The following is a 14,930-nucleotide window of genomic DNA, read 5'->3' as shown; positions in this document are numbered from 1 at the left end:
ATAAAGCATTTGATCGAGTAGAAAACTACTCGATTGAGCTATATAGGCACGCTAGACTTTGAAACGCCTTCCGAAACCAGCTCACGCGTCTTCCAAATGTTAGATTTCCAAGCTCCAGCTCCTCATCCTCCATAAATGCATGCAAATGGGACGGATTAAGGATCGGTTTGGCTCCTCTTTGGTCAATTCCTGCAAATTACAATAAACGGACCAAAGTAGAATATTCGGGGGTATTTGTAGCTTGATGCTACATAAAAAGTGCAGAAATGCGTGTAAAAATGAGGTAAAAACCTTATATAAAAGACACGCGTCAGCGCTTTTGGATCTTAAAAATGGAGGGCTAAGATGAGAACCAAAAAATTAAGGTTAATACTCTAATTTTGCAATCTTCCTTTAATTTTCTCAATAACTACATTAATCCTCCTCATCTTTCATTCATTATCTCATTATCTCATTATCACGTCTCCTAATTCTCTGTCTAGATCTCATTTCTCCATATTCTCTAAAAAAAAAAACAAGAAAAAAAAAACCCAAAAAAAAAACAAATAAAAAACCCAAAAAATCCAAATAAATCATTTACTCATCTATTCCTCATTCACCATCCACCTACCACCACCCACCGGAAATCACCACAGTCGCCAACCGCCGCCCCGACGTCATTTTTCTATTTTTATTTTTTATTTTTTTTTTTAAAAAACTTGATGTTTGGGTGTTCTTTTTATTTTTTTTGTTGTTTTTTTTCTCCTTATATCGTCTTCCTATATGATATTGTTTCAAATTTGTGAGTTTTTTTATTTTAATCTTAGATCTACTAAAATAGATCAATTTTCATTGACCCGTTTTTTTTTTCATTTGCGTTTTTTTTTTTCAATTTTGATGTTTTGGTCTTTTTTTTTTTCCGGTTATTGACATTCTTACAAATAATAGTTTGATTTTAGTACTAAATCTATTAGTTATGAAATCTCATTTTTTACTTTTTTCTTGTTGATATCACTTTGTTAATATCCGTCTTGTTATATATATTGTGTGATTTAGGATCTATTAAAATTACTTTATCGGTTAAAATCACACTTTTTCGGTTAAAATTACATTTTTTACCGTTAAAATTACACTTTTTTCCGTTAAAATTACACTTTTTTTGGTTAAAATCACAGTTTTTTTCCAGTTAAAAGTACACTTTTTTCCGTTAAAATTAAACTTTTTTCTGTTAAAATTACACTTTTTTTCAGTTTTAACGGAAAAAATGATGGTGCGTGGTGGTGGGTGCGGCGGTGTTATTTTTTTTTTTCAGTTTATTTTTTTGAACTCGATCTTTTTTTTGAATTCATATTTTTTTTCAGTTTTTTTTTTATTTCGTATTTTTTTATTTATTTTTTCAGATTCGGGGATGTGGTTCTTGATTTTTTTATTCACAAATTTCGTATTTTTTTTTAGTTGTTGGTTTTTTTTGTTTTTTTTTTTCAGATTCGGGATGGGGTTCTTGTTTTTTTTATTTACAAATTTTGAGTATTTTTTTTAGTTGTTGGTTGTTTTTGTTTCTTTTTTTTTTCAGATTTGGGAATGAGGGTTCTTGATTTTTTTGTTTATTTTTTTCATATTTTTTTATATTTAAGATTTCGGTAGTTGGTTTTTTCATATATTTTCTTGTATTTATTATTTCGGTTTTTTCATATTTGGTATTTTAAATCTTGTCTTATTATTATATTATCTTGTTTTATATTTTACAAATATCGCTTTGTTAATATCCGTCTTGTTATATATATTTTTCAATTTTCGTATTTAAAATTTTGTCTTGGTATTGTGTGATTTTAGGATCTTTTAAAGTTACACTTTTTCCTATTAAAGTTACACTTTTTTCTGTTAAAATTACACTGTTTTCTCTTTAAATTACACTTTTTCCTGTTAAAATTACACTTCTCTAGATTATTAAAGTTACTCTTTTTTCTGTTAAAATTATACTATTGTCTATTAAAATAACACTTTTTTTTAGCTAAAATTACACTTTTGTCTGTTACAATTAGACTTTTGTTAGCTAAAATGATACTTTTGTCACTTAAAATTACACTTTTGTCTGTTAAAATTACACTTTTGTCTGTTACAATACAATTACACTTTTGTTAGCTAAAATTACACTTTTGTTTATTAAAATTAAACTTTTGTCTGTTACAATTACACTTTTATTAGCTAAAATTACACTTTTCTCTACTAAGGTTACCCTCTCAATTACTAAAGTTCCACTCTCAACGGACTAAAATTACATTCTCAATGGACTAAAGTTACATTTTCATTGGACTAAAGTTGCACAATTTGGACAATTTGGACTGACTAATAGAGTTATTAATAATTTACACAATTTGGATTAAAGTTACACAAATTTGGACTAAAGTTTTACAATTTGGACTAAAATTAAACAATTTTGGACTGAAAATATAAAATTTGGACTAAAAATACACTATTTACGACTAAATTTGGACTAAAAATACATTATTTACGACTAAATTTGGACTAAAAATACAATTTTGGTCTGAAAATACACTATTTATAGAATTTTGGTGTAATACAGTAGTTGCACAATTTATTTATTTTGAGTCATTAATATTGTGCAATTTCAATCATTGTCCACTAAAATGTAACTTTAGTAAATTGATAGTGTATATCTTTTATCATTTTATGAGTGTAATTTAGTTCACAAATGTGTAATTTTAGTCCATAAAAGTGTAATTTTAGTCCACAAAAGAGTAATTTTAGTCCACGCAAGTGTAATTTTAGTTCATAAAAGTGAAACTTTAGTTCATTGATGGTGTAATTTTAGTTCATAAAAGTGTAATTTTAGTCCACAAAAGAGTAATTGTAGTCCACAAAAGTGTAATTTTAGTCCATAAAAGTGTAATGTTAGTCCACAAACGTGTAATTTTTGTTCATAAAAGTGTAATTTTAGTCCACGGAAGTGTAATTTTAGTCCACAAAAGTGTAATTTTAGTCCATAAAAGTGTAATGTTAGTCCACAAACGTGTAATTTTTAGTCATAAAAGTGTAATTTTAGTCCACGGAAGTGTAATTTTAGTCCACAAAAGTGTAATTTTAGTCCATAAAAGTGTAATGTTAGTCCACAAATACGTAACTTTATTCCTCTTATGTGTAACTTTAGTATACAAAAGTGTAATTTTAGTCCACAAAAGTGTAATTTCAGTCCATAAAAGTGTAACCTTAGTTTATTGTGGTTGTAATTTTAGTCCATGACGATGTAACTATCATTTTAAGTCATTTTTATACGAAAATTTGAAAAATAACAAATATAAAAAAAAGAGCAAAACATCAAAATTGAAAAATAATAATAATAAAAAAAAACGCAAATGAAAAAAAAAAACGGGTCAATGAAAATAATTTTTGATCTATTTTAGTAGATAAATGAAAAAAACGGGTCAATGAAGAAAGCGTAATTTTAACGGAAAAAAGTGTAATTTTAACAGGAAAAAAAGTGTAATTTTAACAGAAAAAAGTGTAATTTTAACGGAAAAAAAGTGTAATTTTAACAGGAAAAAAACTGTGATTTTAACCGAAAAAAGTGTAATTTTAACGATAAAAAGTGATATCAACAAGAGAAAAGTAAAAAAATGAGATTTAAAAAATCAAATCTGAAAAATGGTAAAACAAATCAAAGATCTAGTGAAAAAAAAGTAAACAATGAGATTTTATAATTAATAGATTTTGTACTAAAATCAAACAAATATAAAAAAAGACCAAAACATCAAAATTGAAAAAAAAAACGCAAATGAAAAAAAAACGGGTCAATAAAAATAATACTTGATCTATTGTAGTAGATCTAAGATCAAAATAAAAGAAACTCACAAATTTGAAACAAGATTGTATAGCAAAACGATATTTGCGAAAAAAAACAACAAAAAAATAAAAACAACATCTAAACATTAATTTTCTTTTTTTTTAAAAATAAAAATAAAAATAAAAGTCGTCGGCGGTGGTGGCGGCGGCGGCGGTGGTGGGGATGGCGACGGTGGTGGTGTCGTGTGGATGGTGGTAGGTGGGTGGTGAATGAGAAATAGATGAGTAAATGATTTATTTGGATTTTTTTGGTTTTTTTATTTGTTTGGTTTTTGGGTTTTTTTTTTCCTTGGGTTTTTTTATTTTTTGGGGTTTTGAGAGAGAAGAGTAGTGAAATGTGTGAGATGAGAGAGAACTGAGTGAGTAGAAAATATATATAGTGAATTAGTGTTTAATTATGTTGTTAGTGATTAATTAAAATGTGTAGGAGAGAGAGTGAAAAATTAGTGTTAATGGTGATTTTTGGTTTCAATCTCCACCATCCATATTGGATGATCCAAGGGCTATAGTGAAAACTTAGGGACTCAAAACATATGAGGGACTTATAAGAACTTTACTCTATATATATATATATATATATATATATATATATATATATATATATATATATATATATATATATATATAGAGAGAGAGAGAGAGAGAGAGAGAGAGAGAGAGAGAGGGGATCTTGTGAGTTTGGTTTCTTATGATGAGTTGTGAGTTTGCTCTTTGAAATCTCAACCACTAGATTATATTAGAGATGAATGGCCAAGATCTAATCTTACATGTCATATAAAACCACTCTCCTTTACTTATTTTCTCTTTTTTCTAATGTTACTTTTTTTTTTTACTTTAATTTTTTTTATTTTTTTTACCTCGTGTTATTGTGCTTTTTTTATCACTTTGATTTTTTTTCTCTTATTTTTTTCTTTAATTTACTCATTATGTTACCTTTTTTTTCTTTTTCTTTTTGTACCGGATTTTTTTTACTTGAAATTTTTTTACTCTTATTTTTTTACCTCGTGTTATTGTGCTTTGTTTTTTACTTTGATTTTTTACGACTTTGATTTTTTTTCCTTTTTTTTACCACATGTTATTGTGTTGTTATTGTTATTCCGCTGTTATTGTGATGTTATTCTGCTGTTACTTTGATGTTTTTTTCCGACTTTGATTTTTTTCCTTTTTTCTACCACGTGTTATTGTGCTGTCATTCTACTGTTATTCTGCTGTTATTGTGATGTTATTCCGGTGTCATTTTGATTTTTTACTACTTTGATTTTTATACTACTTTGATTTTTTTACTCTTTTTTTTTACCGCATGTTATTGTGCTGTTATTCTGGTGTTATTGTGATGTTATTCCGTTGTCACTTTGATTTTTTTACCGCATGTTATTCTAGTGTTATTGTGACGTTATTCCGGTGCCATTTTGATTTTTTTACGACTTTGATTTTTTTTCCTTTTTTTTACCACGTATTATTATGCTGTTATTCTACTGTTATTCTGCTGTTATTCCGGTGTCACTTTGATTTTTTTTACTACTTTGATTTTTTTTACTCTTTTTAACTACGTGTTATTGTGCTGTTATTCTGCTGGTATTGTTATTGTAATGTTATTCTGGTGTTATTGTGAGTAGTGTGTCCCCGTGTTCAACATCTGAAGCCTTCACCACCTCTGATGTTAAATTCACTATATTGCACCATTAATTGCAGTATATATAATCTCAACTGACTGGCAAACCATCATAGACATTGCATTTAAAGATACAAATGTTGAAGCAAAAGAGACAAGCATAGTTATTAGTAGAATTGATCGTCTAGAAAATCAGAACAACCTACATTCTGTTAGAGACTTGAGAGATATACTATTTAACATTTATAAACAACATTTCGACTTCAACCCACCCCATATCTCCTCGGCCATTACTGTCATCACATACAACTTGATTTAGAGGAAGAATGAAGTCTGTGTACCTTTTTTGTTCATCAGGAAAAAGGTGCAAGTGGCACCTTTGAAACTTTGAATGACAGCAAAACTTGTGCATTCTTGTTCAGAACAAGGATATAAACTTGTCCAGTTTCAATAGCCAATTCATAAATATGAAAACCCGAAATCAAAAACCCGCTTTAAACCTTGATAAATAAAAGATCAAGACTTTATGCTTTCGTATTCACAAACGAACAAGACTTTGCAACTCACAAATTCTCAAAACGATAAATTTATCAGTTCATAATCAAGTAACGAGATTAAATTCTTACCAGTCTTGTTACAACTACCGACACTAATAGCTAAAGTTTAAGAAAGAAGATCTCACACTCAAGTGAACACCAAAATTGGGTGACAAAAGCACGAATACAAGGGCTAAAAGAATAATTAATCACATTGATAAGGAAATAAATCATTTAAAATAAAAAACCTACCTAAGTCAGAAAGGTTGAGATTCATTCAGCTTGAATCAAAATCAACTTTAACACCTTAAAATGATACAGAAAATCGAAAAATATACAGGATTCTATGATATAAACAATTATAGCATTCAATTTTTCATCACACATAGATCAATCCATCGAAATTTGATTCTGATCGACAGTTGAGATTAATCCATAATCTTCATTAACCGGCTCTCTTTATACTTCGTTGGAACTCTCGTCGGTGCATCAACTCGATCCGACAACATTGTTACCGTTATTTTCACCGCCGTCAATGTAATCGGCGTCAGGCGACATGCCGTCCTCCATTTGCCATTGACGGTGGTTCTGATGGCGAATTTGCGACGGTTGTTTGGTGTCGACGGCGGTGAAGGTGGAGGTGGTGGTGAGTGAAGTGAGTGGGAGGAGATTGGAAGCCATTGATGAAGGTTTGAAAACAGAGAAAAAAAATTGATTTGGGGATTTGTGTGTTTTTTTAGGTTAGTGAAAACATGCGTGTTTTTTTTTTATTTTAAAATATTAAGATATCTAAATCTCAGCCCTTTATTTTTGTTTATCTAGTGGCTAGGATTTTTCAAACTCACAAATCACAACTCACCGTAAGAACCAAACTCACGAAATCTCTATATATATATATATATATATATATATATATATATATATATATATATATATATATATATATATATATATATATATATATATATATATATATATATATATAGAAATAGGATCATGTAAGTCCTATGTTTGATGTTGAGTCCATAAGTCCTAATGTAAACCATTAGATCTTATAAAATGGATGGTTAAGATTAAAAGAGAAAAACACACTCTCTATGTATAATTAATTTCTTGTGTCCCATACCCCAATTTCCCATACACTAATTTAATTAATTTCTTTTCATATATTTTTATTCTCCCTCTCATCAAATCATATTACAAAAATCTGATTTTTTTTTTATCAACTCACACTATTTCTCCTCTTCTTCTCTCCCATTTTATCATCTTTACAATTTCCGCGTAAAACAAAAGCGGTTTCATAAAAACCTCCGTATATCTTCATTCGGACTCCGATTAAGGCGAAACAAAAGCCTAACTTTATTATTTTTTCGAGGCCGTTGCAATGGTAATATTTTCATATTCTATTTAGTTTTCAAAATATCCAGTACTGCTCGGTTGTGCTCGAAATATTGTCGTTTGTGTATTTGTTTCTTGTGAAATTTTTGTTGAATTTTGTTAGAAATGTTGGTTATGTATTTGGAATAATTTAATTGTGCAACTTAGTGTTTTTGGATAATGGGTGAGATTATTATAGTTCAAAATATAGTAGTTTGTATAATTATTTTTTTGTTGAATTATATCTACGTTTTTTAACTATAATAAATTAAAGTTTTTTTATGAAGATGGAGATGATGATGATGATGATGATGATGATGATGATGATAATGATGATGAAGATGATGATGATGATGAAGTTGATGATGAGTATTTGGCGGTATACATTGACGATGAAGATCTTGTTGAGTCTTTGGCGTAATAAATTGACGATGAAAATGTGAGATTTATATTGATGGATGAAGAGATGAAGAAATCTTTATTTATTATATATATATATATATATATATATATATATATATATATATATATATATATATATATATATATATATATATACAGAGCCAAGTTCAAATGAGTCCACTCAAATGTATGAGTCCCTAAGTCCTTTTTTTGGCCATTGGATTAGGTGAAACCAAGGGTTGAGATTTGTTTTGAGTTTTACGTAAAAAAAAAAAAAGAAATCAACTAATAATCATAATCAATACACTTTTTATTCTCCCAACACTAATTACCTCGTATTCATTAACACAACTGTAATATCCCTTTCACGTTAAATTGTATTCTTCTCTCTAACCTTTCTTCTTCCTCATATTACTCCCTAAAAAATTAATCTTCATACTGGTTTAATAACATCCCTTCATCCTTTAGTTAGTTCTTTAATATTTACTTAAATTTTCGACCATATTCATCCTCTATTTAGTTCATCACTTATATTTCATGGCTGATATGGAGATTGTGGCTTATGAGGCTGTTGAGAATGGTAAGATGAGTACTTCTAATTTAATTGTTCTATAGAGATATTTTACTAGTTATCATTGTTAAACGTATGTATAGTTAGAAAAGGAATTGTGTTTATATGAGTAGTAATATTTGCACGGTGTGAAATTTATCTTTATATTTTTTTGCGTGATGGAAGATGAACATGTCGTGTTTGTAAGTAGACATATTAGAAGAGGCAGAGGAAAATAGGTAAGCGAAAAAAAGGTTACAGAACTTTTTTTTTTTTAGACGATGGAGGTAAGGGAGACGAGTAGTCGTATGCTTTAGTTTTTGGTTTAGGGTTGGTGACAACTTTTGGCTTTATTAAAGTTTCAGTTGTTTTACATTAGGGTTTTTTAGCAGATTTTTGGTAATTATTATGTTTGTACGTTGGTTTAGTTTCCGTTGATTAATGTTTTTTATTTTTTATTTTGTACTAAACTTTTTTTTTTTTGATTATTTTGTGTCGTCAGTTGCAGCTGATGTAGATGATGAAACAATTCCACCGGTGTCAGAGGAAGACTTTTGTAAGCAGTTGGAGGATGTATTTACTCCATACATTGGGATGGAGTTTGGGGATATTGAGGAAGCTATAACATTTTATAAGGTGTACGCACTTGAGGTTGGGTTCGATGTGAGAAAATACACAACTAAAAAGTGGCGTGACGGTACTATAAAATCAAAATTATTGGTTTGTAATAGGGAGGGGTTTACAAAATCAAGTAACGAAAGTCCGGCTAAGGAAGAAGATGGAAGTAAGCAGGAGAGAAGAAATAAGCTTAAAAGGATTGGTTGTAAAGCTCGGATGAGGTTATTTTCGAAGAATGGTGTGCTTTTAGTGGACCGGTTTCATGAAGAACATAATCACGAGCTTGTTGCTGTCAAAGATAGGGAGTTTCAAAAATTATCCAAAAACATTTCCAAGTATCACATGGGACTAATTGTCTCAAATTCAAGGGTTAGTAACTTAAAGTTTTAAAAGTTAGAGGTTAAAGTTTCACAATGTACTTTTAAAGTTTCATTAGTGAGTGTGGGTTATGGAGTCAGTTTTTATGTTGTAAGTTGTTGATGTTTAAATTTTTGTATATTACAATTTCGTAGTTCACGCATAAAGTTCCATTACTGAAATATGTAGTTGAATTTCCGGAAATAGATTTAATGTTTCATAAAATGTGAATTAGACTTTCAAAATTGTCTTTAAAAGTTTCTTTGCTATATTTGTGATTTCAGGACATGAACCTGTGTTGAAGTTGCAAAATTTGTCGTTAAAATTTTAAAGTTAACATCTAAAGTTTTAGTGCTCAGTTCAAATGTTAAAAGACAGGAAAGATAATGTTGTAATTTTTTTTTTTTCCATGATCCGAGTTAAAGTTTCTTAAAAGAGTGTTGAATTTTTGAATGGAACGGTTAAAATTTCATTGTGATTACGTTTGTGAGAATGAATTTAATGGACAGGGGTTAAAGTTTGAATGTTCGATTGTGAATTTAATTTCCATTCGACGTTCGTTTGTTAATTCATTGCTGAATATTAGAGCAACAAGAACTTGAGAATGTGTAAGGAGGTTGTTAATGGGTTCCACAATATAGGGGCTAGTTTGAACGACTTCAAAATTTTTCAAAGAGACATAAAGTGTTTTATTCATGAAAGGGACGGACAACTTTTCATTGATCACTTCAAGAGCATGGCAGAGACTCGGCCAGACTTCTACTTCGACTATGATGTTGACGTAGATGGTAGCCTACGACGCGCAATTTGGGCGGATGGCATTGGTAGGAGGAACTACTCTGTCTTTGGAGATGCCGTTTTTCGCCACGACCCTACTTACTCCACTAACAAGTACAAGATGGTTTTCACTCCCTTCACAGGGATTGACAACCATAAACGATCAATAACTTTCACATTTGTGCCCTTATAGCGAAAGAAACTACGGAATCGTTTAATTGGGTGTTCGAGAGGTTTTTGATTGCTATGGGGGAAAGGAACCAGAGTACATAATAACAGATCAAGATCCTGGAATAATTGCGTCAGTACCCGAAAAATTCAAGATAGCACGGCACCGGTTCTGCATGTGGCACATTATGAATAAGGTTCCTTATAAGTATGGTAGCAAAAGGAAAGATTACCAGGTATTTCTAAAAAAGTTAAATGCTATTGTATGGGACGAGCAACTTGAAGCAGAGGAGTTCGACAATAGATGGTCAGCAATAATGGAGGAACACGTACCCGCTGACATTGAATGGTTTACTGATTTGCTATGATATAAGGAGGCGGTGGGTGATGGCGCACTGTAAGGACTTGAGAATGGGTGGTATTATGAGGACGACACAGCGGTCGGAAAGTGAAAACAGTTTTTTCAAGAGGTTTGAGGCGAGAAATGGTACTCTTGTTGAGTTTTGGATGCGCTTTGAAAGTGCTTTGGACCAACAAAGACACAACCAAAAGAGGCTTGATAACGAAAACCGTCACTCAAACCCAAAGTTATGCAGTAAGTTGGCAATAGAGAGTGATGGTGCGAAGATTTACACACATGATATTTTCGAGGAGTTTCAAGAGGAGTTAAAAAATGCAATTGGTGGATTTAGTTGCAAGGGTTTCTTGGAGTTGAACAACTTAGAGGTTACTACCTTGAAGGATTCATTGGGAGGCCGTAATTTTGATGTTCAGTATAACCCAGGTATGAGTAATTTAGTACGTTGTTGATTTATTACTTGTTAAGAGGTGTTTTACATAGTTGAAGTATTAGAATTTCATGAAATTGTCTTAAAGTTTCAAAGTTTAAGTAATAAAGTTTTACATAGTTGAAGTATTAGTACGTTGATTTTTTACTTGTTCAGGAGTGTTTTACATAGTTGAAAAATTAAAATTTCATGAAATTGTCTTGAAGTTTCAAAGTATAAGAAATAAAGTTTTACATATTTGAAGTATTAGTACGTTAATTTATTACTTGTTAAGATGTGTTTTAGATAGTTGAGGTATTAGAATTTCATGAAATTGTCTTAAAGTTTCAAAGTGTAAGTAATAAAGTTTCTATTAGTCATGAAAGTTTCAATTTCATTTGATAACTTAGGGACTTTTGAGGCGAGTTGTTCCTGTAAACTTTTTGAGAGGAAGGGACTACTCTGCAGGCACATAATTTGGATTTATTCCGGTAATGGGGTTAAAAAAATTCCGGAATCTGCAATTGCTAGGAGATGGACAAAGGATGCATTGCGGAGTGGACACAATAGTACAGGGGAGTGTACAGATGACATGGATATTGTAGACAGTAAGCAACTTCAGATGACAAAATTGTGGTCGGAAATTCACGAAACAATTGGGGTGCTTGTTGATAAGGAAAAGGAGGACGTTGAAGGTCTTACTAATTTAATAAGGGAATTTAGAGAGAAGCTGACACCGGTAGGTGAGAAGTTGAATAAACAACAGCAAATGGAGAAATTGCTTGGTTGTAAAGCAAGTAAGGAGATTTCTATACTGCCACCTAAATATTCCAAAAACAAAGGGAGTGGAAAAAGGATTTTGTCTAGTAAGGCGAAGGCCATTGCAATTGCCCGATGTCAAACGCATGTGCAATAATTGCAAGCAAATGGCACACCATGACAAGAGGAACTGTCCTAACCCTTTTCTTTGAGCATCCACCGCAATTGTCGGAATCATCCAAGAAGAGGAGGAGGAAGAGGAAGAAGTAGAAGACTTGTCGGAAGAGTAGGAATTTTTTTATATTAAAATGTATTCCTTGGAAGTAGATGTTTGTGTAGTCATGGTCTATGTTCGAATTTTTTTATTTTTAAATTTTGAAGTTTATGGTGAAATTTAAGGTAGACAATTTTTGGATTGAAAAATCCAATGCAGTGTTGAAGTTTCACGATTTATTCATTTACAATTTGAGGTTCGAGGCATGAATTTTTAAAACTATTGCTTTGAAGTTTCAACAAGAGTGAGTTGAAGTTTCACAGTTGGTGCATAAAGTTTCACAGTTGGTGCATAAAGTTTCAGAATGTTAAAGTTTCAAAAGTTATGAGTTACAATTTTAGAATGTGTCGTCAAAGTTTCAAAAAGTGACTGGATTTTTTAATTTTATCCGTTTGGTTGAAGTTTCAACTTCAGTGAGTTGAAGTTTCAATGTTTGAGTTAAAGTTTCACAATGTGGAGAATTCACTTGGTAGTGAAATATTGCAGGTTGAAATTCCAAAATTTGTGTATTAAAATTTAAAAATGCGATGTCAAAGTTTCAGTAGTTAAAATTGGAATTTAAATATTATAAGTTTAAATATTGTTGGCTGAAGTTTTAAAATTTCTGATTTAAAGTTTTAAAATCCTTCGTCAAAGTTTCAGAAGTTTAGTTTGGAATTTTATATAATTGGATGACGTTTCAAAGGCTGTGAGTTAAAATTTCGAAATGCGTCGTCAAAGTTTCAAAAGTTGTCTTTGGGATTTTATTATTGTATGTTTGATTGAAGATTCAACTTGAGTCAATTGAAATTTCGAAGTTAATGTTTAAAGTTTCAGAATGAGGAGGAGTCACTTGAAATGTGAATAGATTAGGTTAAAGTTTCAAAAGTTATAAGTTACAATTTCAGAATGTGTCGTCAAAGTTTCAAAAAGTGACTTTGGATTTTTTAATTTCATCCGTTTGGTTGAAGTTTCAACTTCAGTGAGTTGAAGTTTCAATGTTTGGTTAAAGTTTCACAATGTAGAGAATTCACGTGGTAGTGAAATATTGTAGGTTGAAATTCCAAAAGTTGTGAATTAAAATTTTAAAATCTGTTGTCAAAGTTTTGATAGTTAAAATTGGAATTTAAATATTATAAATTTAAATATTGTTGGCTGAAGTTTTAAAATTTCTTATTTAAAGTTTTAAAATCCTTCGTCAAAGATTCAGAAGTTTAGTTTGGAATTTTATTAGTACATGCTTAGTTGAAGTTTCAACATGACTGAGTTGAAATTTCAAAGTGGAGGCTTAAAGTTTCAGATCGGAAAATTCAATAAAGTTACAAAAATTTTAAACTAACATTTCAAACGATGGCCAAAAAGTTTCAACTGAAAACTTTGGACTTTTTCATTTAATGTTGATCCTGCTAGAAAAGTATAGCTAGTACAAATTTAACTACATTCAAAAACAAGACACAAGATCAAAAAAGTAGTAGGCTACATGAAATATTAATAAAACATTGTTATTTTTTATTCAAGATCTTCGAAACTTTACGCCTAGCATATACGACTTGCCATAAGCTTTCCTTTTGAGCAATAAATTTATTCACATTGTCCATGGTTTCTGCTCGAACTTTGTTCATATCGGATAATACAAGGGTCGCAGCCAGTTGGATACACAGATAGCGCCGGCCAACCTTCATCGGAAGGTCTTCGTGCTCGAAAGGGGCACCCTCGTAATATAACATGTGCATCATTGTAAATAATCCAGACTCGAGATCGTTAGGTTTTGGACTCTGCCAACTTAATTTGATATGGCGTTGCCTAAACTTAGCAACCTCTTCTGCTCCTGATACGCCTCTTGATTCCAGGTAGTCACTCATTGCACCGGACTGCACATAAGTAAGATGTAGTCATAAGTTAAGTTACATATTAGTTGCGTCAATATTCATCGTAGATATAGTAAGAAACTTACAATGATTTTAGACACCTTGAAGACTTTGGAACTCTTAAACTGCAGGTATAGCTGATGGTCAAGGACATCAATAGTCCTTGAAATGAAATTGATACATATGCAAGCAAAATGATCGTCAATATTTACTGGTACGAAGATGAGCTCTGCATTCAAGTTGAAGGTATGACCACGTGCTTGCGATGTACAAGTCCCAAATATGGAACAACGATCGTAATACGCACTAGTCTGCGTCTCCTGTACACCGGCTTCTTGGTTTTCCAACCATCGCATCACCACGTCCTGCGAAATATTTGTTCTTATGACTGGGTACCGAATATTTCCATTTGAATTATATAAAGTTCATCAACTAAATGTCATCTGTATTTAAAAGTAGATGCGTACCGTGTGGCGTATGCCTAGGAAAGCCATTCTTTGTACTTCGTTTGCATCTGACTCTATTTGATTCAACAACTTGGACCAACATTCAATAACAGTTGAGGACATTTTGCTATCAGGTAGCAATGACATAATCCCATCCCTACAAAGTACGGCATTGACTCCGTAATCGCAATTGTTCCCTGCAGCGTGAAATAAATGCGTCGTAAAAGTTAACTTTGGGATATTAATATTAATCGCTTGGTTGAAGTTTGAACTTTAGTGAATTGAAATTTCAAAGTTGATGCTTAAAGTTTCAGAATGTGGAGGAGTCACTTGAAATGTGAATAGTTTAGATTAAAATTTCAATAGTTGTGAGTTAGAATTTCAGAATGTCTCGTCAAAGTTTCAAAATGTGATTTTGGTTTTTTATTTTCATCCGTTCGGTTGAAGTTTCAACTTGAAATAAAAATAAAAAACCAATGCAACTTATATGGTAAGTGCTTACTCACATTACAAATATACTTCAATTGGCTATATGAACCAATACAGGTTAGACAACCAACTTACCTCGGGTCCAAATCGTGGTCGTCAAGGAAGCAGTAA

General features: G+C 31.1%; 2 protein-coding genes across 2 annotated transcripts; both read left to right on the top strand.

The window, feature by feature from the left end:
* The first annotated feature begins 8,304 nt into the window (after positions 1-8,304).
* On the top strand, positions 8,305-10,605 carry LOC141632906 (protein FAR1-RELATED SEQUENCE 5-like). The gene is made up of 4 exons (XM_074445409.1): positions 8,305-8,347; positions 8,820-9,304; positions 9,879-10,193; positions 10,303-10,605. Exons 1-4 carry the CDS (start codon positions 8,305-8,307, stop codon positions 10,603-10,605), a joined length of 1,146 nt encoding a protein of 381 aa, XP_074301510.1.
* A 19-nt stretch (positions 10,606-10,624) lies between these two features.
* LOC141632905 (protein FAR1-RELATED SEQUENCE 1-like) lies at positions 10,625-11,920 on the top strand. The gene is made up of 2 exons (XM_074445408.1): positions 10,625-11,021; positions 11,415-11,920. The coding sequence occupies exons 1-2, from the start codon at positions 10,625-10,627 to the stop codon at positions 11,918-11,920; spliced, it is 903 nt and encodes a 300-aa protein (XP_074301509.1).
* Positions 11,921-14,930: the final 3,010 nt, after the last annotated feature.

Source organism: Silene latifolia, chromosome Y (assembly GCF_048544455.1).
Source record: "Silene latifolia isolate original U9 population chromosome Y, ASM4854445v1, whole genome shotgun sequence".
Lineage (NCBI taxonomy): Eukaryota > Viridiplantae > Streptophyta > Magnoliopsida > Caryophyllales > Caryophyllaceae > Silene > Silene latifolia.
Note: the sequence above shows the minus strand (reverse complement) of the source record. Positions and strands in the feature narration are given on the sequence as shown.